At 36.7% G+C, this 26,689-nt stretch overlaps 1 protein-coding gene across 2 annotated transcripts in view; it reads right to left on the reverse strand.

Annotated features, from left to right (window-relative positions):
• CORIN (corin, serine peptidase) overlaps window positions 1-26,689 on the reverse strand; it is a 117,550-nt gene that overhangs the window by 19,712 nt on the left and 71,149 nt on the right. For both annotated transcript variants that reach the window (XM_088163327.1, XM_014887969.2), the window contains exons 7-16: window positions 23,272-23,379; window positions 21,614-21,724; window positions 20,948-21,064; window positions 17,612-17,710; window positions 14,396-14,627; window positions 10,259-10,404; window positions 9,429-9,536; window positions 5,125-5,238; window positions 2,634-2,744; window positions 1,824-1,953 (exon numbers count right to left, since the gene is read on the reverse strand). In XM_088163327.1, coding sequence (XP_088019453.1) covers window positions 1,824-1,953; window positions 2,634-2,744; window positions 5,125-5,238; window positions 9,429-9,536; window positions 10,259-10,404; window positions 14,396-14,627; window positions 17,612-17,710; window positions 20,948-21,064; window positions 21,614-21,724; window positions 23,272-23,379 — 1,276 coding nt within the window. The remainder of the gene's footprint in view (window positions 1-1,823; window positions 1,954-2,633; window positions 2,745-5,124; window positions 5,239-9,428; window positions 9,537-10,258; window positions 10,405-14,395; window positions 14,628-17,611; window positions 17,711-20,947; window positions 21,065-21,613; window positions 21,725-23,271; window positions 23,380-26,689) is intronic.

Raw genomic sequence — 26,689 nt, forward strand, 5'->3', positions numbered from 1 at the left:
TTGTGTGATTTAAGAATCATTTTTTGTCTCTTACGTTTCTTAAAAGTCTAGGATCGATAACATCTGTTAGCAAGCATCAGTGAAGAAACAGGAAGGTATAGGTTTCGACTCATGCTGATTTCAGCCTAGGCATACCTCTGAAAAAGGGAAGGAATCAGAGGTGTTGTGACAGTTTAATACCTTTCCATTTTCTCAGCAGCAAGTATCATGGGAAAGAGAAGCAAATTTTATGTTAGGACCAATGGCAAGGTGAACATGAGCCAGCAGTGCCCTAGCAGCCAGGAGGGCCAGCCCTGTCCTGGGGTGCATCAGGGACAACATCACAGCCAGGCAAGGGAGGGGATTGTCCTGCTCTGCTCTGAGCTGGGGCAGCCTCACCTTGAATATTGTGTGCAGTTTTGGGTGCCACAATGTAAGATAGACATTGAACTATTAGAGAGCATCCAAAAGGTGGCCATGAGGATGGTGGAGGGACTGGAAGGGAAGCTGTAGGAGGGATGTCTGAGGTCACTTGTTTATCTCAGGAAGGTAAGCAGAGGGGCAGACACTGATCTCTTCAATCCTGTGCCCAGAGACAGGACTCGAGGCAATGGTATGAAGCATCAGGAGAAGTTTAGGTTGGGTAACAGGGAAAGGTTTTTCACTCAGAGAGGGTTGGGCACTGGAACAGGCTCCCCAGGGAAGTGGTCACAGCATCAAGCCTGTCTGAGTAAAAGAAGCATTTGGACAATGTTCTCAAGCACAGGGTGAGATTGTTGGGGTGTCCTGTGTAGGGCCAGGAGCTGGACTCAATGATACTGATGGGTCCCTTCCAACTCAGTATGTTCCATGATTCTATTAAGCTTTATTAGGATGCTAGATAAAGCTATAGCATAAAGATAAAGCAAATATTATTTAGATACACTAAACTAGATAGAGGAGTATAAAATTGTTGTGTGTTAGAATGGCAGGCAGTCCATTTACAGGTGGATGGTGTTCAATTAGGGCATCTGTTAGAATGGATGTCAAATATTCCTGCAGTGCAAGACTCTACAGAGTACTTTAAGTGCAGACTCCCTAACCCAGGGTCTTTATCTTAATGTGCACTTTGAGAAAGGTATGAAGAGCATGCACGTCAGTATGTGCAGTGGAGAAAAACAAACAGAAAAGACACTTCTTAATTCAGTCTGGAGATCAGACACTGGCAAAAGATAGCCTTATATGCCATCAGATTTGTCTCTTCCTAGTAAGAGACAGCTGTGAATATCAGAGAAGCTGAACTTGGTTCTATCCAACAGTTGTATTTTGCATCAATTATTCCACAATTTAGTGTGCATGCAATAAGACATTTAGAGGCTATTTCTTTTTCTGAGTTCCACACAGAAACCCTCTCTTAAACAATTTGTTGTTCAGAGATGCCCAAGTTAAATACATCCACTTGTCTAACTTACAGTATTTATTGCAGAATGCAAATAAATGAAGATTATTTTTCCTGTATTTCCTAAGTCTGCTTTAAATCTTTAGGAAGAAACAGAGTATTACATTGCCAAACAACTCTGGGCCTCAGCAATAACTGTAAGTTCAAGTACTGAGATTTGGCAAAACACCATTTTCTTTTCAAAACACTTTTAATAACAATCTTGCAATTTATAAAGTGGTGAAAGTGCCTAGATTTTAGTGAAAATCTGTTCCTGCCATAGTTAACAACATTTCATCACCTCCTTTCTCTGTGAACCATTTCCACACTAGGTCTAACACTGCAGTGATCAATGATAGTTCACATCTAACTCCAGCACTCCAACTGTCCTAAGAAATTCATCAAAGCTACAAACTACTGACCTTACCCTAAACCCATCTGATTGCAGGCCAGTTGGCTTAAATTTTCTTGCCACTCATCAGCACAAACATGGTTATCAGCAGCTGACCTGTGAACAGTCAGGAGCATCAAGGAATTCACGTTTTTAGACAGTGTAACTGGAAAGAAAAAAGGAAGAAAACTTCAGTATTATTTCAAATAGCTTTATAGACGTAAAACTTAAAACATACAATGGCATTCAAGATTCTTCCAAGTTGCTGGCACTTTTCCTAGCTTCGCATGCTGAATAGCTATGCAATTTACAACCAAGGTTAAGTATGGTTAGCAGAACCTTGCTAAGAGTGAACAGCATGAGACACTGAACAGCAAAGGCATCAAGAGGGTAAGAATAAACCCAAATACTTCTAATTCAGCAGCACAGATTCACATGAATTGCTGATAGCCTTAATTTTTATAGCTTTAATCTTGTTAGATAATCTAGACAGAAAGACCATCAACACTTCTCTCTTAATCTGTATATGAAAGTTCAGGAACTGCTTTTATCACATGCAAAAAAGATTCTCAAAAGGTCCTTCCAAATTTCAACATCTTCGTAATCTCTCCTCTATCCTCAACACTTTCCAGATTACACACATCATCTACACATTTTCTTCTATATCACTTTTTTATCTCTTTGCACTGTGACACTTCACACTGAGTTTTGCTTTCCCAACCTCCCCCAGTCTTCTCTTTGCTAATAGAGGGAGCACCTCTCCCCCACTGTATTCTGAATTAAATCACCAGTGATTACTACCATCACCCAAACACCACTTTGAGGCACTTCACAGCAGAAACTTACCACAGTCCCATTCATCTGAGCTGTCACTACAGTCTGCCTGCCCATCACACCAGAGTTCACGTGGCACACATTCGTGGTTGGCACATTCAAGTTCACTCTCTCCACAAAATGCTGCAAAGACAAAAACATGCTTCCACCTGAGAAAGACATGATTAAAATGAAATTCACTTTGAGACGAAAAATTGTGAGGGAGGGGTGAAGGTAGGTACAGATCAGATTTATGGGAAAAGTAAATGAGACAGATTTGCAACAAAATTCAGCATGATGAAGCAGAAGGGGGTTGCTGCCATGCAGTGGCAGAGGGCATTGCAATTCAGAGAGAAGGAAGAGTGTCTACAAATGCAAGATCTGTGATTATGTAATATCATTTGTGGTCTTGTTATATGAAACCTGTTTAAGCTCCTCAGAAGCTCTAAGAGAAAATATTGTTCCATGGTTTTAGCTGACTGATCCAAATTTTTTTATTTCTTGATGGTTTTAGAAAAAAATGATTTTACCACAATGAATATCTATTTCCTCTCATCCACAGAATTATATATTAATTTTTGAATTTGCCTTTGCTTTTGAAAATTGTGTATTTATATCTCCACTTTAGAGGTAGAGAACTGCTGTACTTATAGACATGTTCCAGTTCATAGCTGGTATCCTTACATACGGATTACCAGAATCTGCTCAGTCTCAACCACAAGAGCTTCCCTTTGCAAACGACTTTTAGTTTTCCCCCAACAACCTCCCTTCCAAAAGGCAGGTGTGTAGAAGTGCAGTACCTTCCTCGCTAACACACTTCCAGCTTCTATAAACCCCATAAATTCCCATTAGGGAATTCTGAGACCTGGGGAGGGCAGAGAGGGAGCGGATGCATGGAAGGGAGCTGCATTCAGCTGAGCCCATGTTTGGCTGATGTACAGCATTTATACTGCCAGACAATCCAAGCATTTATTTGCAACACTGGTAAAAAAGTGCACTCCACAGTGAAAACCACAGAGATTGAGCAGGCAATGCTGTCTACCCCTGATCTTTCTGGCTCTGGAATAAATCATGCAAAAACAGAAAAAGCACTTTAATTCCCCCTTCCAGAGAGAGCATAATTCAAAAAACTGGACGCCCTCAGCTGGGAAAACTTTGCTGCCATTTTAGAATATTCAAGCCCCAGCTCAAAAGCAGAGAGGAAATATACTCTGGTAATTACAAACTAGCTTAACCTTAGCCCTTTGGTAATCTTTTCTCTGTCATGATCTTAATGTGTGATCACAAGTAAATCACTTTAATGCCACCTCCACTCTTTAGACTACAGCACAGAGCTTGGAAGTTAAATGGTCTAATCTTTACAATGAAAAGCAGATTAAGAAATTTTTTGTGAGCTTCAGCTTCCCAAAAAGAATAAAACTTTGATCTCACAATACATGCAAGGCTGCTGTTCATTTTGGCAAACATATTCATAGGCTTCACTCAGCACATAAAATATGCCTACCATTCTGCTCCTAGCAACAGAATTCCAGAGACTCAGGAGCAACTTCTTTCAAATCACAAAATTATATCCAGACATCCCAGCAAAAATGAAAAAATTGCAGGGTTACTCAGAGAATGAAAAGTTTCAGTTTTCAACCAACTTTACCAACCAATGATCCTTCCTTTCTTTTGCAGACTTTCTCCCAGTACGTCTTTTCTACTTCCTTGTCCTGGGAACATGCCCACGCACCAGGTTTTCTCAAGAGAAGAGAATTCAGAGTACCACTAATACATAAATGAAAGTGGAGCTAACATCTCAGGGCACTCCCCAGCTTAGTATGCAGGGTGGGAGCCTGCAAAGCAGCTGCTGTTTGCAGATGTTCCACCACCTCCCATCCCATCCTCAGATGGAAACAGTGGGAACAGAAGTGAGGGCAGGCCCCTGCCAGCACTTGGAACAGACGTGCACTGTGCACACAGACAGTGTGCCTGTGCCACCAGGGTACTGTAATACCTTTGGTGTCTAGATTGTTATCACAGTTTGGGTTGTAGAAGAAATCTGTGGAGCCAGGTAGGGAGACAGAATCTAAGAAATGCCCTAGGAAACAAATTAAACAAGGAAGAGAGACATATGACATTTACCAAAAAACAGATCAGAAGTAAAGTCAAGTAGAAATCAAGGAAAAAATGAGCAGTGAGCAGGTATGAGAAACTTGGGTAAAGAAGTCAAAAATCTACATGGAATGAAAGTACAAAGGCACAAGAACAAGGAGAGAGAAAGAGAAAAAAAAAAAAAGAGAAAAAGAGGACGAGAGTGACCAAACAGACAGCAAGGATCCAAGGATGTGAACAACAAAGGACATTGGATGAGGAAAGGGAGAAATTGGTGCCACAGACAAACTGAAAAGAGAACTGAGGGAATGACTAAGTCTTTCTGCCTATAGAAAGCATAAAGCATTTATACTTTGATTTATTTTGCACCCCAACATCCCAAAAATGTGATCAGCGTTTTTAGGGAGTAACAAACTGCATGAGTCCTTACAGCAATTCTTTTCATCCATCATGTCAGGGCAGTCTGGGAAACCATCACAGATCATAGTGTGTTTGATGCACAGCTTCTTCACAGGACACTCCCAAAGACCTCTTTCTCTACAACCTGGAGGCAGAGAAGCACAGTTCTGAAATACTTGCATGCAATATTGAATCAACTGTTTTGTTCCTTAAAAGTCCTGAAACACACAAAATATTTTCACTTGCAATGTAAATTTTAGAAGGTACCAAGGATAGTTACTAATGAAGAAATGGAAATAAGATTGGCACAGTATACACTTGATAAATGTATCTAAATATAATAACACTTCATAATACTTCAGTGCTTTTAAAATAGTAATTGCATTATGATTATATATTATACATATCTCTAATGGCTTAGGCATTAGCTCAATTAGTTCAAAACCCATACACCATTATTCTTGAAACACATTTACTAGTAATATAAGAACTTTTCTAATCTTGAAATCTGTAGAAATTCCTTGGTCTTTCAAAAGTAAATCCTATAAAAGTATGGAATCTCCATGAAACTCTGTAGAAATACATACTTTTTTTTCTGGCAATGCTGATGCAGAATCTAACACAGAATCACAATGAAAGGTAGAAAGAGAAGCAATAAAAACTGTGTCAAAGTGCTCTGACTGAAATTCCTGTTGGTCAGCTAGAGGAAATTCAGAAGAGCCCAAGCTACATTTTAGAAAATAGTTTTCTCTTGTTTTATTCCACTTTTTTATTTCTATCATCTAATAAAGTATTTTATTGTGATACCAGTTTAAATACTTTGACATGCTAACGTCCTGCATGTCTGACACTCTGGTTTCATAGGAAGCCATAAAAATGACGTGTCCTGAGTAAACCAGATTATTTGATTGCCTTATTTGGCCTGTTCTATAGATGATACTTTTCATTTTAATCTAAGGGCAAATTCAATTGATAGCCCTGATGTTCATATATGCAAATAGTTCAGGTATAAATTTAAAATTAGGATTTAAAGTAGCACCTTTCTTTACCTGGAGCTGTGTATCAGCAGTAAATTACTAAGCAAATATATTTTTTCCAAGAAGATTTAATTCAGAAGTACATATTTTACAACTATGAACCAGATAATCCCTACTAGATTACTGGGAAAATCTATTCAGGTTTTAACTGTACCTGGATGTGTGGGGTGCTTGATTTTGCTTAGATTTGAAAAAAACATGTAAATAAATGTTAAAGCCTAGAGAAATAAATACCCTTAACCTTTGAAACTAATTCATCATGATCAAATAACTTTTTTGGATAACCACTTTACAGGTCTCCTTCTTGACAATATTTGTGCTCTATTAATGAAAAATTAATTGAAACCAAACAAAATCTCTACTCTTATAGCAAACAAGGAGTGCCATGTTAGGATCTTGATATGAATATAAAATTTAAAAAGCTTAAACCTCCCATAATTTATGAACCTTGCAATTTTTTAGCAAAGTGTTTACAACTGATTAAATGCATGTTTGCCTTTCCTCTTCATCACATATTACAGTGCTACACTGTGAATTGTACCAGGACTGTCCAAAACTAATCATATAAACAAATATAGAGACAATTCCCTATGAAAAATTCACTACTTACTGAATTCATTGTTCAAATACACTGTTTTGTTGGTGGAGATCATCTACCATGTGGAGTATTTATATTTCATCTCTATTTTTGTGACATGCATTTTTAATTCAATGAAAGGAAGTGAAAACAGAGGTGGGAAAACTTGCTTGTATGTACATTACCCCCATTTCAAAAATACATTTTGACAAGATATATGGTTTCATATATGACCTTACCTTCATTCTTCTTCATAATATGAAGGCAGTTACCAATTGTTATCCATATATACATTTCCCACACAATTATCATTAAATCATTAACGTCAAGACCACCAGATTTTTCTCTCACCTAAAACACTACAGGTCAAAATCCAGATTGCAGAAAACAGTGAAAGACAGTTTGGCTATGAATGTTATGTCCTCAATTTCTTTAATAGATATAGGACCCTCTTCTGCTCCCTGCCAGAGGCATTGTTCAGCAGCCAGCAATTTAATGCATTCAATTACAACCAACCATATTTAATACCACAAAATCTCGTGACATCTTTCATAATAATATTTTTTGGAAATTACCTTTTCTACACTTTATTGCACTCAGAAGTCTCACTTCCAGTAATCTCAGTCAAATTTTCTCTCCAAATCCCAGTGTAAATGGCACTAAAGTCCCAGGATTTCACTGCAATTGCATGGTTGAGATGTCCTCTCACAAATGTGAAAGTATGGCAGGGATTGCTAACTAAGGAGACAGTGGGTGCTGAATACAGCTCTACTGAGCATGGGGAGAGCATACCTCAGTCCCTTTGGATGGTTCTAACTTATATTTTTTGGCCAGAGTAGTCTAAGCATAAGAAAGCTGTAGCTAGTCTTCTTCAGCCTCCTTCTCCCTGCACTGTAAAGCTGTTCCATGTCTGTAATTTAAAGCACTTCAAGGGTTTCAAATTAAACATTCAGTGTTTTTTAATGTTAGAAAACCATTCTAAAAGGATAAAGCTGATAAAATTTGAGCTATCCATTTACACATGGAAAGATCATCAAGCTTTGATTTTGTCCTTCACACATGGAATATTAATAAGTTGGAGACAGTTACTTTTGGAGCTTTACAAGGACTTTTTGTTCTTCAGTAACAGTCAACGTAATGTCACTCTGACAGAGGTAATTTCCTAGCTGATACAGTCTTCCGTATTTATAGAAACTGATAAGAATTCTGCTGATTGCTTGTGACATTCTGTCTAGACTTCAAAGAAAGAGAGATCCACATGAGAAATGAGTGTTACATATTAGAACAATATTTCATATGTTAATGTCTAGGAGAATAAAATTATCCTAAAAGACACGTAACAATTAGTTTTCTAAGGAGTTCAAAGTTCATGGCAACAAAAAATATTTGGCAGGGAGGACAATTGAGACAATGGATTCAAAGTAAAGAGATGTCACACTCTGATAGTGACTGTGATCATCAGCTCTGACTTTCCTCTATAACCCAAACAAGAGAATGACCTAATATTAAATCATATTTCAAAGAGCACATCGTTTTTTTTCCTTTCTTTCTTTTTTACAGGAGTCAGGGAAGGGAAGGAAAGAAAAAGGAGAGAGAATACAAGCATGATCTGGAAACTCCCAGAGACTCAGAATACATGGGGGATAAATAAGATAAATAAACTCTTGGCTACTGCAAACATGAAAACAATCTGCTTTTTAAAAATAAGAGTTTTATAGGCCTGCCAAGATTGAACCTTAACCTAGCTTTAGCTTTCTGTGTTGGATTTTATTTTATTGTCTCTGAGCAGAAATTCTTTTATTGACCCAGTTTTGTTGTTCATTTAAACTCTGCTTCTCTCTTAACCCATTCTCAGTTTAAAAAATACACAGGTTGTGCACGTTAACCCTACTGTGCTGGAATGTTTTCCAATCCTTTGCTCATAAGCACACCTTTTGTCTAAATCTTTAGTGATGAACAGTTATTCTCTTTGCCCATAGGGATGCCAGGCCTGCATGTAGATTCCCTGAAGGCTACTGTTTACTCAACTAAGAAATATTTAGAACTCTCTTCTCTTTCTGAAACTGTCCTGCCAGCATGTACAAGGATATGTAGTGACCAAGATATTTCTTGATTATTTCAGGCTCAATACATCCCTTTAAGTTAAAAGTCAAAAGCATCTATAGTAAAAGTAAACTCAGAAACATATTGGAGAATAAACCTTGAGGGTTTACGCTTGTACTTGTAACCTGAGGTTGACCAATCTGAAAAAACCATGCAGAATCCACTTCAGCAACACAATATCATAATGACATTTTTTGTGTATACATTCTAATGAGAATATTAAAATGTATAAGTTTAAAACTACAATTACAGATTCAAGATTTCATCTGCCAGGGAGTTACATTTTAGCTCAGTAAAGCATTCAGCAACAGGAAAAGAACTAAATCTACAGACATTTTTTAGCTTGATTCTTTAATGAATACTTAAACATCCCAGATTATGGTTATCAGAATCTAAATTATCAGTTATTACAAATTGTATTTATGTTGATTAAGAAGGATTCTAGCTGTAGTATTTTTACTGATATTGTCTTAAAAAATCCCCAATGCTTTTAAACATACAAATAAAGGGGCTTATTCTCTGAACTCTCATGCTACAATTCAAGTAACTGAATGAAAGATAAAGCTCATTTTCTAATGCTGCAGCTACCCTCCATTCCAGCTCACTGAATTTATTTACCACAGCTGTCCTCGTCACTGTCATCCTCACAGTCAGCTTGGCCATCACATCTTCTGGATGCCAGGACACACCTCCCAGAGCGGCACTTGAAGTGACTGGGTGAGCATTCTGTCAGTGACAATAAGCAGGGAGATAAAAGATAATTTTATCCATAAGATAAAAGCCTAATCATGACATGGGCACTTATTTATCACTGGGACTGTTTCTAAAGGGTAAATAACACGGATAGAAAGCTTGTGAGGCTGGAACTATGTACCAGGAAAGACTCTTCATAACTGCACCAGGAAGGTGGTGGAGCAACATTATCCAGAGCTCTCCTTCACATGCTGCCCTCTGTCAAATGTCACTGCTTTGCCAAATCACTGGCATGCAATGTTTAGACTGTGTGGGTATGAATTTCTGAGCTACTCTTCTCACCATTGTGCTGGTGTGTTATGCATTGAAATAAGTATAAAGAATTCCCAGGATAAAAAAGAGAAAAGAGATTGACAATTTTATGTCCATTTCAACTAACAAAACCAGGTATAACTTTCCACTTAGTAACCCTTTCACTGCTTCTGCGTCATCTCACAGTACCATTCTGGGAAAAAGGATTGGAACAGAGTTGGCAGATATTTAAGGAACTCTTTCACTGACTACTAGCAATTCTCTGGAGCAAGAAATCCAGCAAAGAATTCAAGAGACTGGCATGACTGAGTAGTGGAACTCAGTTTGGAACAATTTCCACAGTTTCAATATCATAATTTAAAGAGGACATGTAAAAAACAAGCACCAGTGACTTTGGAAACCCGTTTAAATATTTTATTTGCTGTAATGTGTACTGGAGATACCTTCTACATCTTCATCTGGTGTTAGACAAGTTTGGTTGTCCGAGTTCTCATCTGGAAACTGAGTGCAGTCTGTATCTTCTGGCCACTGCAGACCTACAATCCCAAGCACAGCCTCACAGCGTTCCTTAGACTGCACACATAACGTCCTGGGGAGACAAAGCAGAATTGCACCAAGTAACTGAATGGATGGCTTAGAAATTCACAGATACTAGAAGTTAATAATCCTAGACAAAGTTAAAGATGAAGATCAAGAAAAAGATCCGTTTAATAGATGTTTTAATATGAAAAAATACATATATCAATGAAAGCTATGGTCAAAACATTCTTTTAAGGTACTGTTGTGCAGTTATGGTATAAATAATTATGTTATAAATAGGTAATAATAACCAAATATAACTGCTTACAAACATGCTCTCCTCTGTAAGAGATGGCAGATAACGTTTTTTAAGAATCACTAACTGCTCTCCTTCAGGGAAAAATAAAACCAACACATTTTGTACTAGTGAAATGCTACCTCTTCCTGTTATGCTACCTCAGAAGCCACGTGGTTTCAGAAGGACAAAATATTTAAGCCTGCAAACAAAAGAGTGAATTCAATAAAATTAAAACTTTAGGAAATGTAAAGCTCAGACCAGCCTGGTCTTGCTGTTGTCAGTTACAGCAACATAATACCTTCTACATCTTCATCTGGTGTTAGACAAGTTTGGTTGGTCAAATCAGGAAAATGCATTAATATAGTCCTTCTGCACCATTTTTATTTTTAACCATATAAAAAGTGAGACTCAGTGCAGAATTTGTTCAATCCATTGAGACTGAAAATCACCTATGGTGTCTCTCAAAATACCCACTGTAAATTGCTTCAAAATTACAAAGAGAAAAGTCCCCTGATGTTTGAAACATTTAGCCACTATTTTTGTCTGGGATCCCAGCAGGTTGAAAAAGATTCAACCAAAGGATTCTATTACTGGTTTTTTTTTCAATTTCTTTCATGACACTTTAAATTTGCCTTTATGCAATTTTATTATTTACACGTCTTTCTTCTAGATATGCTCCTTTTATGGAAGGTATTTTATTCCACTCATTTTCCTTTTAAAGAATGTAACTTTTTTGTTTTCTTGCAATTAGCTTTGGGAAATGCTGTGACTAAAACCAACAAAAAAAAATGCATATAGGATTAATTATTTTATGCTCTTTTGGGAAAATAATACAGTATTAATCCACCCAAATCTAGTTTTGTCTTGAGGAATTAGATTAAAAAGAATCAATGTTTTCTCACACCAAACAATTCACCACTGAGCTGAGCAACCAGACAGAATGCATGGATGTCAGTCAACCATGTTACAGACTCTCTCTTCCCTTTCAAATCCTCCTCATTATCAAAAAGGTTGACTGACACCACTTTATAATCTCAGATGTCTGAATGACAGAATTTTTGTTTTCCAATGACAAAAAGTGAAACCCATAACAAAAATACGATCATATAGCAGAGACATCTAAGTTGCTTCATCCTGTGTTCTCTGCACACTCAGATCTTTGGTCAAAGCTGACCTTTTCCAAGATATTATAAGCCATCCAGTTGTCTATCTGTGATGAAAGAATTAGAATCTATTTAAACTTCAAAGTAGGCCTGGACAAATATTATCAATGCCTTATCAGAGATGAAGGATAATGTTCAGAAATTGAAAACATACTTGATATATCAATGAACGTTATAAATAACAATAAGTTCATTTTTTTCCAAAAAATCTCTTACCTGTGTTCTTTACTTTGAATAAAACTTCATGAAGACTGTTACAGTTAAAAAACAAAAGCATGACAGCCAAACTAACAACAAAAAAACAAGAAAGACAACAAAAAGCCTTGCAAAGCAGGGACAGCTGTTTTATATAGGGGAACTAGAATTAAAACAATTTAGTTATATCACAATGAGAAAACAGATCCATGTGCTGTATTAAAAAAACCTAATGTATCTCTGATAAGTTTATATTATAATAGATCCAGAATTATAACATTAATGTGCAATAAATGGTTGGAAAGTACACTTTGACTTAAAAATCCTAACACTGAAAAACTGCATTAGCCAAGTTCAATTTCATATTTACAGGAAAAGACAGGTAAAACAACACATATGTCCTGTTAAGATCAACTAATCACTGATATATTTAAACAAGAGGGCAGTTATTTTGAAAGTCAGCAGAAGATTCTCAGAATATAATTTCTGTGCTGACAGTGTAACATTTTCTCTTCTTGAAGCTTCAAATTGTAAAGAAGATTTACATTTATATTGAAATATCAAATTTATTTAATTTTTATTTTGTATGAGGTTATTTTTGTTTTGATTTCTAAAACATTTTTAGGTTTTTACGTTATATGAGTATCTGAAATTCTTCCTAAAATGTTATTGTTAAGCAGATACTACAGATCTAGAGGGACCTTCAAAGGTGTCCCTTCCTGATAAAAACACTCCTCATCTGTGACCTAACATAAGAGTGAAACCAAAATTGTCATAATAGTAGAGCTTTGAGTCGTACAATTTAAAGTTTTATGTCAGATATTCAATTTGGTTTAAATTTGATGCTACCCTGTTTTGAGCAGGAAGCTGGACCAGATGACTTCCAGAGATTCCTATCAAATTAAATTGTTCTGTGCTTCCTATAAGCTCCCCTTCATCTGTTTAATACTTAAAATATGAAGACTCTTCAACTGTATCATGACACTTCCTAAAATCTGATAGCTAGGTATGATGGTAAAGAGCATATAATTTAACTTGTGTCCCTCTACATCAGAATGAGTTTATTCAATTTTTATTTATTATACTGCTTGCTTTAAAAACAAACAAACAAAAAACCTCTTGATTTTCAAACTAGCAAGCCTGATACAGAGCTTACACAAACCCCTCTGTAACTTTGAAGCTATCCTGTATGCATTATTTTCTTTCCCATTAAGTTCCTATGTGAGAATTTAAGTATTTCATAAATTTCATTTCAGTATATTCATAAACTTCTTTGTGGTTCACTCTTACTTTGCACTAAGAAACACTAGACAAAGAAATGTTATCTATTTGCCAACAGTATCATGTGATAAGAAATTTTAGGATGCGTACTGCAATTTTTGGTGCACTTTTCTTTCAACCAGAAGGTGTTAATTGATCAGAAATGTCAAGGTAGGCCCAACAAAAGAGGTAGAAATACAGAATGAGAGGGCTCTAGCAGCCAGTAGGTCAAAGATCTCTGCTTGTTGGCCAAGTTTCTTACATCTCCTAACCTGCAACAACTGCTGCTTAGAAAGCCATGAGATCTTACAGAACATAGTCTCTTTCCAACAAATACAGGCATAACTTTAAAAAGCACAGTGATGTTACTCAGTGAGGATGGTGGAATAATTACTCTTGACAAGCAGAAAATCTAAGTTAGCCTAGAATTCAGAATGATGTGGCACTCCTAATTTAGAAAGGTAAACATTCATTAAAATCTCAGGTTTTATTGAGCATTTGGATAAGGCTTTGCATCAAGCAATGTGCTAATGCAAGGAACTATTACAAAATGCTAATGTTCCAAATTAAATTAATTGGTTCCATGTTTAAACACCCTTTGTAGTGGCACAATTCTAATCAAACATACAGAAATGGAAAATACAGCATACAAAGCTCACAGCACCCTTCTTGTCACCTTGCTCAGTGGAGTGAGCAGGTTCACAGTGCACTGGGTGAAAAGCAAACAGGGCTGCATCTGTCTGGTGACTGGGCACCTGTGCTGTTCCTCTGGGCTCAACTGCAGGGCCTGTCCTGTTCAGTGCATTTATCACTGGTCTGGATGCAGCAGTTTAGTGCATCATTAGCAAGTTTGCTGATGATACAAAACCAAGAGATGGTGTGGACTCCCAAGGCCTTTGCATTGGGGCAATCATCAAGGACATGAAATTCAACAAGAACAAATCCCTAATCCTGCACCTAGGATGGAGTAGCACAAATTGGAGAGCAGCCCTGCAAAGAGAGACCTGGACATCCTGGTCAGCAGTAGCCTTTTCCTATGGAATTCTAAAGCAAAACTTCCGGCATTTTCAATGAAAGCATAAAATTGGGAAAAACTACTATGACAGACAGTCAAGAATTAAATGAAATATGGTTTAGTATAGTACCTGCAAGGTGGGATCCGCTGATTTGTATGGGGGTCACATTTTGGTACTAAGATTGTACAGGCAAAAAACATCAGGTACTTGTAGCAGTTGGTCTGAACCAAAGCTGGGAAAAGGGAAGACTCCCAGCTGATTGAGGCTTCCTTCTGTGTCCTGTGGCCCAGGTAGTTTGGGTAATAAGTATAGTTGTAAGGCAAGTTCATACAAAGTTCCAGAGTAATTGGTTCACACTGACCTTTCACAGAGAGAAAACAAACATAACCATAAATGGTGTGAGATTAAATTAAATACATAAGAAATAATTCCATACTTATTTAACAAATTTATCAGTCAGGGGATATCATCTCAGGCTTGAAAAACTGCAAGTTCCAGAGCTAGAGATCCTTTATTCACACCAGTAAAGGTGGGTTTGAATTCTGCCTACCTCATAACCCATTAAGGTACTTTTATTTCCTTATAAATATTCATTAAGTTTCTGAATGACAACTTTAAGGTGGTACAATAAACCATCCTTAAACCAGTACAGTGTGTACTGTACAGCAACACATTTCCCACTACCATGACACATCTCACACTGACAGGACAATTGCCCAAATTAAGAAGACAAAAATAATCAGATACTTGGGGTTGGAAAGGATCTCAGGAGGTCTCTACTCCAATGCCCTGATCAAAGCAGGTCAGCTCTGAGGACTGATTGGCTTTCTCAAGGCTTTAGACAGTCAGGTTGTAAAAAATCTCTAGTGACAGAGACTGCACAATTTCTCTGTACAGAAAACAGAAGTCAGGATTTGCTTTTAATTCTTTTTCATTGCTACCAAGATCTGAAGGAGGGGACATGAATTATGAATTGCACAGTATTATGTACTGCACAAGCATTGAGCAAGAGACAGACTACATGCTAATAATTTAATTTGGGTAAGACATAACAAATGAGAATGATAAGCAAAGACAACACAGATGCAACAGCTACATGTCCAATATGATTATATATATTGTAGCTACATTCAAAAATCTTCCAACTTTTGGGAGTTTATCACAACAAATTTTGAACTATGCAAGTATTTTGGTTTTTAAAAAATAGCATAGATTTTGTATTTCTTCTCACACTGGTATTCAGAAGTATTTGTTTTTCAATTTTCCACCATAACAGAAAACTACAGACAGAATTTCACTTCAGTTGAGACTGAAATTCAACTTCTTATTTAGCAATGAGATGATTGTTAAATTATTTGAACTTATTTACTCTGGATATATTGAGGAAGCTTTCCACAAAAAAAGTATGCCATTCAAAAGTAAAAAAATGCATATATTTGCCTATTCTGCGACCAAACAATACCTTAATATGATTAATATTTTCTGCTAGCCAGCTGCTAGCATCGGTTGTTAGTACAGTGTGATAACTGTGTCGTCCCATAGCTGTATCTTTGAGAGAAATTGGGAGAAGATTCAACAGTCAATTGTTCAGCTAATCAGCAAAACTGGGCACTCTTTCTTGGTCTGGCATTTGGTGTCATAATTTTTTTACTATTTATGCTTAATCTGAAGCTCATTTTACATCTTTTTTTTTACATTTTACATGCCATTTCCTTTTCTTCATGATGAACCATCTCTTGTCCTTCCACACTTTTGCCTGAGATACCCAGATCAGTTTGGGCTCATCTTTTGATTTTGGCCAGTCAACATCTTTCTTTTATGTGTACAGAACTTTGCACATTAATCAGTATTTCAGGATGAACACGAAAATATATGCAAGTGTTTGTATAACATAACATTATTCAAGATTAAAGGATTGAAATGCATATACCATTCTCTTTTACTGTGCCTCATATTTATAGGAATTTAAGTGAATTCTGAAAAAAAATCTAGTCCACTGAAATGCCGCTGGAGGATAGCTCTTTACATGTTTTCAGTATGATTATAATTTTCACACTGTGTTTAGAAAGCTTCTATTATGTTATGTGCAAAAGTATCACTGTAGGTTTGAAAATAATAACATTGACTCCCACACACAATTCCTGACAATCCAGAGAGTAATAAACAGAACATATGCTCCAGGGGAACATCTGACTCATTTTAAGTAGCCCAAATGCTAGTCTTTCCTTCTGAGTCTGTCCTACAGCTTAAGAGGTCCTGCTACTCCCTTATTTATAATATATCTGAGTATAACCTAATGAGTGGGGAACAAGGAATAAAATTCATTGCATCTTTTATCCTGAATTTAAAAAAGAAAAAAAAAAGTAAAGAAAAACAAACAAACAAACAAACCAAAAAAAAAAAAAAAGAGAAAACCAACACCAACCAAAAAACAAAACAAACCAAAAAAAAAAAAACAAACCACACTGAAACAACTAAAAGAAGACAACAAAAAAAAATCCCACAAACCAAGACATTACCACATAAACTATGCCTGGATTTAATATCTTCCTGTGTTTATTATTCACTTTCTCTATTCAATGGAGTCTCTGCAACCACTCTGAGCAATCTGTGTCCAGTCACAATTGAAGTAAAAGAAGTGCTTATTGTCAGAGCTTTGTTATGCTCCTGTGTTTCATTTTGTGCCAATTGCCTCTGATCCAGTCACTGAGCCCTGTTTCCTTTACACTCTCCCTTCAGATACTCATTCTGTTATCCTAAATATGTTGTATATACACTATAATGCCAGCCTAAACTGATCTGATATTACCACATTTGGAAAATGTCCATCATATTCAATATTGGGAAATGTGGCCTACACTTTGGAATTTTTCAACCAGATAGTAATCTGGGCCAAGTAGTACTACTTTGTGAAAATGAATTTTTCATGAGAATTCTCATGTCTTACCAAAGACATAACTCCAGTCAAAATACGAACAACAAAAATAATATGAAAAAAAGACAATAGTATTTCCAGATGTTATGCAAGAAAAAATCTCTCCCAAACTGTCTTGCTGTTCCATTGTGTACAAACAATTAAATATTCACTGGACTAGAAAAGGACAAAGTGAGATGATCCAAAAGATATGTTCAGACTATTTATTACTCCTGATAAGAACTACAGGCAGTTGAGGAAACATCTTCACTAAAAAGCTCTTGGGTTTCTCATAACATGGCATAGGAACATCCCTTTACACATACATTAGCTAGAAAATTAAAGTATTACTTACTGTGTTCTACCCTGAATCCTCATTATAATCTAAAACACCCTAAAAGATAACAGTATGAAGCACATGACCTACTTACTGCAGTTTGCCTGGCTGTTTCTCATCTCACAGGGAGAAGCTCCACAGGGATCAGGGCAGGAAGAGCACCTCTGGTCTCCCTCCTGACAGAGGGTCTGATCTGAGGAAATAGAAATGTACTTTTCAAATTATTTACCAGACTAGTAAAAATGACTGAAATGCAATGAGGAAGTACAGTGTTTACATAAAAATTAGATATTTACTTTACATAGTTCAGTATGTACCCAATAGAACTTCAAGTGCAGTAAGGAAGAAAAATGGGCAACACTGTCCAGTTCTCACTTTTCTTACCCCTCTGTTCAATATAAAAAATTATATCCCAGTTTCTGAATGAGAGGCATGGATCTCTGACAGACATTTACCAGGCAGAATATGAAAAGTCATGCAAATCACATTTCAAAAGAACAATAGGTCCTGAATAGCTGGAAGAGATCACTGTCTGGGAATTACTCTTCAATGCCATTCAGATGATCTGCTTCTCATTTTATTTTTTGACAATAAAAGACATCCTGAAAAAAGGTCAGAGATGGAGCATAATTGTGCTCCTTTGACTGGTTAAAAAACAAACAACAACAAAAAGAAATCCAAAAATGGTCCTAATAATGGACTTCAGAATAAATAAAAACAGCAATTTATCAAAAGTTTCTGAACTACTTGGGTAGTTACTTTGTCTGACAAATCCCTGGACTTCTCTCTCTCATAGATGTGATAGGTCCTTTCCAACCCATTAAATTCTCTCTTCCATGCACAAAATCAGTCATTTAGTTTACTATTCTGTAAGGAGAAACTAAATAGATTGTGTTTATCATCTTATCCTGTTTAAAACAGCTTATTGCCCTGATCGCTTAGTGTTTGTATTGCACTACTGCCCATGAACATTAATCATTCATCCCTCCATTGGACATACAGAAGGTGCTGAAGATTTAGTTTCAATAACCTTGACAATAATCTTGTCTAAAGGAACTGATGATTTAGTCACATCCATCACAATTATGTGGATTTACTTCCACTCATATATACTATATATTGAAGCAATAGAGGTAATTTATTTTCTATAGCAATTGACCATGTTAATTTACAGCTGCATCTGATTGCAAAATGGAACTTGAAAGGCAGGAAAAGCCTTTTGACTTCTAAAGCTATCCCAAATATTTACATTGAAATTATTTTTAAAGTTTGCTCCAACTCCCTCCTATCCTTTAAAAGTCCCTGTGCTACAATGTAGATTATTTTGATCCTAGCACAAATAATGCTGAATTTCTACAAACACATTGTACCCTGTCTTTTGAAGAGATGGCAGAAACAGTGGTGAGTACATCTGTATTAGATTTCTATTGTCACAAAATGAATGAGAGCTGTACTGATAGATAGATGCCATCTTATATTTCCTTAAGGTAAGTAGTGAAGGAGACCACTTTTCTCATCCAGATAGAGAGGAAGCAATGGTCATTTGTAATCTCTGAATGCATATACTTCCACTGGGACACAAGATCCCTGCATCCTTTTATAGGCAAGGGGAAGTCACTACACCTTGATCTCAAATTTCTATGCTGATTTCACATATTTACTGTGTTTGTAAAATAAACAATACTCCAGGCTGCATTAGCCTTAATTTCACTGACTCTGACAGAAACATTAAATTTTTTTTCTTTGATTTGTAGAGCAGAAAAGTTTTTGAATCAATTTTTTGCAGTTGCTGGAAACAACAAATTATGTAAGAAATACAGTAGTAAGTTACAAACGAGAATTCTGCCTTGCTTTTACATAGACCTTGCAAGGAACTAAAGATGAATGAAATCTAAATTCTGCCAATATATTTCCCAGCAAATTAGGATGGAAGAGATATGGTTGCCTAAAGAAAGAATTTTGCTCTACACAATACTTCAAAATAGTGGATAGAACTTTTGCACATTAAAGAATGAATGATAAAAACTAGAAAAATATTTGTATTTAAAATCTCTGCAGTTTTAGGCCAAGTAGAAAGATCTTTCATCATGTAGTGAGATCACTGAATACATAATTATCATCCCATAACTACTGCTTGGATATTTTAACCTGTATCTATTCATCATACCAAAAATTTTTAACCATTGCTTCAACATCAAAACGGAAAAAAGAGGCAGTGAAAACAAATCGCATCACTGACTTCTAGCCCATATGCAAGAGAAATGGAGGATAAAAGAATTAATAGAATAAAACTGAGATTGGACATCAAGAAAGAAGAATAAAAGGTGAATATTTTGTGAAAGTGCACAGTCAGAACTGAGGACAAAAACTTGTTTGGGGTTTTTAGGTTGCCGCAGTCAGAACTAGAAAACATTTCATATAAGACCTTTTTATAATGTCAACATTAAAAGTGAAGAAAAAGAATGATAATTTCTGTGCTCCAGCTCCTCAGACATTTTTTGGAATTAAGTTATTTAAATTGGAGTAGGAAGATCGCAAGAACTTTCTATGAAAAGAAGAGACTGAGTAACATGCTTATGAAAGGATTCTTTTTAAACTGGTTTCTGAAGAAATGAAGCTTATATAATCACACTGTGTATCTACTTTATGATAACAGGTCTTTTCTACTCTAATAACTATTAAAAAGCCTGTCCTATTACCACTACATTTGCCAGCACTAGCTTTCTGCATAAGGTTAACTATTTTAATTTCCTTACAACAAGATTCATTAAAAAAAGACATCAATAATTTTTGCATTGAAGGAAAGGCTGCAATCTGAACCTATACCTTACCAGAAAAAAAGAGAATTCCACGTGAGAACTACCATGAAATTTTGAAACCATCATAGTATGACAATATTGCTTTCTGAGTGTCTTTAGGAAACCATGTTCTGGGGCTCAAGACATTGCTTAGTTCCCTCTTCTCTCACAGAGTCCATTCTAAGAGAACTATCAAGTAGCTGTGAAAACTTTTGCTCTCACATATTTTCCCTTAGTCACACTAAATCTTTAGTTTACTTATGAAAACATTCTTTCTCTGATTCCCAAGTATTTTAATGAGAAAATTCCTCCTCAAATGACATCAATTACTGTAATAGTAGATTCCCAATGCTCCAAACAATGTATTTCAAGTAACAGCTGATCACATCAGAAAACTAAATACTGTGCTAAATATCACCCTGCTTCTTAATATTTTTTAAATATTTTTAAGTATTAAAAGAAGTCTGGTTACAAATTCCTGGGTGAAAGCACACACAAACCAGCCTTAGCAAGAGAGGTAAATTTGAGAGGTAAAGAAAGTAATTTATCAGAAAGTTTCAGCTAAAGGTGCTGTGGAAGATAACAGTCAATGGTAGGTTTAGTAAGAAGAGTAAAATGAGGCATATCCTTACTTTCACTGCAGTTTTCTTCATCACTTCCATCTTTACAGTCATTATCTCCATCACACTGGAATGCACTAGGAATGCACTGCCCATTTCTGCACTCCACCAGACCCTGACTGTGACATGCTAGCAAGAAAAATAAATATTAAAAAGACAATATTCTGATCAATGTAGCTTAGTGAAGCTCTGCATTATATTTGAACATCATACTGAAGTTAATTTGGGAGGAGCTGACAACGCTGCTTAGCACTGGAGACCACAAGACATTTTTCATTGTGTGGCAAATTATTCAGTAGCTATAGCTGCGCTGATCTTTACCTACTGAGACTGAAACTATAAATGTCAGGTATTAGCAACAGGCTGAGATGAAGTCTCAGCTCCCCCAAGGAAAAAAATGCACATCATTTTTACTTATGTAGTAGGAACATTACAATTAACAAAAAGCTAATTCTGTAGTTGACAAGAAGCTCTAACACAAAGCAATGCTTTACTTCTCAACAAAGGGAACAAATGTTTAATTTGCTGCTGCTGTCTACTGAAAACAGATATTTTTCAAGTGTGAACTCCTGAAATAAAATAAGTTTATAGTTTTGCCTTACAAGTGAGCACACTAGTTATCTTTTTTTTTTAGTTTTCAAAGAAAGAAAAAATAATTTAGAGATTAAGGGAACTTACAGCAATTGATCTCATCTGATTTGTCTATACAGTCATGGTCACCATCACATACCCAATCAGCTGTTATACATCTCCCCTCTCCACACTGGTGATGTGTCACTGGATTACAATCTACATAAAATGCAAATTTGAAGGGAAAAAAAGGATACTAAGTTACCATTTGTATATTTTATTATTTGCCGATCAATTTTTCTATGCTTATTATCTAATCTTCTTATTCACGAGACATTCTGCATTAAAAATAAGATTTTTTTCTATATCTGCAGACTTTTTTGCAGATGGTAGTTACATATATTCTTAATTGTATTGCCTGTATAGCGATGCACTCATTCCTTCTCTCAGGTGCACAGCTGTGACTCTTTGTAAATAAACAAGTTTCCAAGATTTATTGAGCACATTAGAAGATGATTTTCAGTTAAAAAACATTTTCAGTAGCTACCAGAGAATATAATTTCCTTCATTTATCTTTTTACTAAGACATTTTAAAAATGTATCTCAACAAGAAACTATATTTCTTGCATGTACTTGGAATTTTCCATAAGAATTATCTACAAAGAAATTATTCCATTGTCATCTTACTCCTTCTACCTGAATGCACAAAGAAGAGCATTCTGTTGAGCACACTGACTTTACATCAAAATAAATAGAGAGAATAGACACAGTCCAGTCCTCCAAATCTACCATGAAAACCACTTATAACATGAAGAAAAACCTGAGATTTTAAAAATTGTATAGAAAAAAACCTATGTCAAGGTAGGAAAGATGGGATACAGATTAACATTTAGAAAAACTTAATCGTCTTTAAACTAAGATTATTTATGGAAAAAAACACTAAATAACCAAAATTGACAAGAAAATATTGAAAGGTCTTAGAGTGTCCTTAATTTGGAGAAGAAATATAAAATAAATCTTAGTAAAAATTGTGCCTTGATTTTCAGTTCTATTTTTTGTGGTTTTCCTTAGGAAAACAAAAGGGAAAAACTGAGAAATAATATTTAACTGTTAAAGAATTGTCTTAGAAAACTTAATTTTTCTCAGGTGTAGTAACAGGAGCAAAAGTTAGTAAAAATAAGACTTTCTAAGTTTCACAATGATTATAAATAAAGATTCTTAATCTTTACATGTTAAGATTATCAGTTTTTAATGGATAAACTTCATTGTTTCTCCTGTGGAAGTTAAATGTAGGTAGATACATAGAGTAGGTAGGTAAGCATCATGAGTCAGAACATGCAAAGTTGATTGGCAAGAGAATTTGAAACAAACAGAATTTGATAATCAAAACATATTACTTCACTATGAATCTTATGTAAAAAAATTCAGCTATAAAACAGCTGGCCCCACCAGTGTGTACCTTCATATAGTCTGTTTTACTCTCAGTTAAATCCAGTCAAGCTAGCAAGGAAGCATCTTTTGGAATTAGTTTAAAGCAAATTGAAAATAGCAGTATTTCTTATAAATACCAAACCCTTCAAGATTTGGATTGACCCAGAACTCTCCTCTAAACCTTTTCAAATTGCATATAGTGAGCTGTTTTCACTTTGCTCAAATAAAGTAAGAGCAGGGTATATTACTCTTTCAGTAGTTTAAGGAAAAAGATTACTGGCTTAGGCAGTCCTGATATCTTAAAGACTTTAGAAAAGCACATAACTTTCACTTACCACAATTTTGTTCATCACTAAGGTCTCCACAGTCATCATATCCATCACAAACAAAGGTATAATTGAGGCATTTTCCCGTGTCACAACGAAATACATCATTACTGCAGTCTACAAAGAAAGCATGTAAAATGGTAACGTTGCACTGGAACATTCATATGAACACTGGAATGTGCTTACTACACATAAGATTAGCTACAGATACCTTATAATTTACAGGTCTGCATTAATACTGGTGTGTACCAGTTTATGAGAAACTAATCTGGCAGAACATGAAAAATCAAGCCATTTTTAGAAGTTTTTAGTCTCTCCCTACTAGCTGGTTTTTGATCAATACCATAAGGACAGAGTGCTCTGGTTGAGATGATCAACCACAAAACAACAGAATCATGCTACCATTTCCTTCCCTCCTCTTGACATGTTATTCCTGTGTTCATGACTGCAGTGGTTCCACTTTGAAAGCAGGGTGTCCTTCTAAGGATAATATACACTGAAAGGTGCAGAATTCTTCCAGAAGGTGCAGTGGGGTTTCTACCCCTTCAATGTCAATCAAGTGTTTCATTTCCCAGGTGAACAAAAAACTCTGGAACTTGAACATGAGCAATTTTTTCTCCTTCCCCTACAGAAGTATTAGTGCTTTCTTCAAGTTAGGAAGTCCAAACAGAATTTATAGGATAATACAAAGGAAATGCTTCAGGATATAAAGTAAAATTATACTGCTGAGCCATGAGCGACAATACAATATTATACAATATACAATAGTTAACTCAGCTTCAGAAAGAACTGTTATTCATAAAACGGGGAATAACAAAAAACCCCACACTAAATGAAAACAAAATTAAGTTCTTGCTTCCTGTAAGGAGACCAACACCCAGCTGACAGTAAATTCTAAACATTACTTGTTTTGAACATGCAACAACATGAAGTATCTTTAATCTTAATGATCAGTCTGTAACTCTGTGGAGGCTGAAAGCCTTTCAGCAAAACACTCCACCGGTCTCCCCTGGAGGTAATGCCCTTAGGCACTCTTAGTAATGGTTACAAAAAGTTACTCCCAGCATGCCTCTCTGTTCCATGTAAATTGCCTGTACCCCATTGGTCCTTGCCCCTTTGTACCGCCCCTGAGCCCTCAGATGATTGGTTTGCTGCTCTACCCCGCCCCCTGGCTTTCCTATATCAACCCTGCTCCCCCAGAACCCTGGAGCCTGTTTGTCCCTGGACCCATGCAAGGAAAGAATAAAGCTTTTGCCTTGGACCAGCACATGTGGCTCCCATCTCTTCCTCCTGTGCTGGCCGAAGCAGAGAGCTCACAAAAGAGCTGAAATCACTCTCTGCCCGGGAGGACGTGCCTGTGCCCAGAGGATGTCCTCCCCCAGACACTTCTCTAGAAAGTCACAGAACTCCACCACCACCCCAGAGCCTGCAGCGACATAACTCTGAGAGTTTCTATGCTTCTTCCACTGCTCCTCCTGCAAATGAAACAAAACTGCCTTTTTCTATATTATTTCCTGTTTAAATTTACTGCTTAATTTCCGTTCATACCCCATTCCTGTTTCCATTCATACCTCTGCAGCTCCTGCAGTGTCCTGCAGGGTAAACAACTCCCAGGCCCACACAGAGAGGGTAAACAAAAAGAATAAAAACCTTCTTGCAGGGAAATAAGATTCACTTGATGAAAATCTAACAGCATTAATATCCATTTTCTTCAAAATATTGGCAATAATTATTGTATAGGTAGTTGGTTACTTTGTTAAGTAAGATGGGCACTTGGCAGCTGCCACTTGTAAAAGGCTCAACTTAAATTTTATAAATGATGGGGAAACCCCCATTTTCACAAAATTAAATACAAATTCCTATTCTATACTCTACTAAACACAAATGAAGACTGGTGAATCTTTTGCATTCAACAACTTGACGCTGAGATAAGCTCAGTTGGTTGAAGCATGGTGCTAATAAAGCTAAGATGGCAGGTTTGATCCCTGTATGGGTCCAGAAGGACCTGCTGCACATGGGTCTGGGCAAACCCCCCACAACATCCTACTCTCTAAACTGGAGAAGGATGGATTTCCTGGGTGGACTGTTTGGTGGGTAAGGGATTGGTTTGACAATCACATCCCAAGGGTCAATAGCTCAGAATTCCAAAGGACATCAGTGACCAGTGGTGTCCCTCAAGGCTCTGTACTGGGACCAGTGTTATTTAATGTCTTCATAAACACCATAGATGAAGGGATCAAGCATAGCCTCAGCAAAGCTGCAGATGAGATGGGGAGATGGTGTGGACGTCAAGCTGAGTGGTGTGACTGACACACCTGAGGGACAGGAGGCCATACAGAGGGACCTGGGTAAGCTCAAGAAGTGGGCACATGGGACTCTTGTGGTCTAACAAGATCAAATACAGGGTGCTGCATCTGGGTCCGGGCAAACCCTGGTACCAACACAGGCTGGGGAATGAACGGATTGAAAGCAGCCCTGCCAAGAAAAACCTGGGGGAACTGGTAGATGAACAGCTGGACATGACTCAGCAATGTGCACTTGCAGCCCAGACTAAGCCAAGTGTATCCTGGGCTGCATGAGAAGCAGCACGGCCAGAAGGTTGAGGAAGGTAATTCTGTCCCTCTGCTCTGTTCTTGTGAAAGCCCACCTGCAGTGCTGCATCCAGCTCTAGGTCCCACAGCACAGGAAAGACATGGACCTGTTAGAAGAGGTCTAGACAAAGCTACAAAAATGATTTTAGGGATGGAACAGCTCTCCTTTGAAGAAAGGCTGAGAGAGTCTGGGTTGGTTGTTTCTCCTGGAGAAAGAGTAGCCTTTCAGCACTTTAGGGAAGCTTATAAGAAAGATGGGGAGAGACTTTTTAGCTGGGCCTGTTGTCATAGGACGAGGAGTAATAGTTTTAAAAGAGGGTACTTTTAGACTAGACATAAAGAATAAATGTTTTACAATGAGGATGGTGAAACACTGGAAGAGGTTACCCAGAGAAATGGCAGACACTCCATTCCTGGACATATTCAAGGTCAGGTTGGATGGGACTCTGAGCAACCTATTCTATAATTTAATGACATGACTAAAGACCTTGAGAGAGGCAAGGACTGCAAGAAACACAGCTTCTTTTATCAGACAAGCTTTCAGGCAAATAGGTCTTCCTTCAGCTTTGCTCTTTCTGCTATGTAATTCAGGAAAGTCTTGTTTGACCTCTCCTCAGCTCTTACCAAGCATCCTAAGACATCCTCTGCATATAAACTCTGTATCATTAAACAGACAGGCATCCTTTCAAAGGCAACCTTAGCTCATTAAATTTATGCTTGTTTTTTCAAGACATGTCATATATTTATTCTTTTACAACTAATTTCTTCTTTTCCCATTTCTAATAGAATTTGAGAGTCATAGTCTCATAGGCATTTTTAAATTTTTGAGCTTATTT

This window comes from Sturnus vulgaris, chromosome 4, assembly GCF_052056855.1.
Source record: "Sturnus vulgaris isolate bStuVul1 chromosome 4, bStuVul1.hap1, whole genome shotgun sequence".
Classification (NCBI taxonomy): Eukaryota; Metazoa; Chordata; class Aves; order Passeriformes; family Sturnidae; genus Sturnus; species Sturnus vulgaris.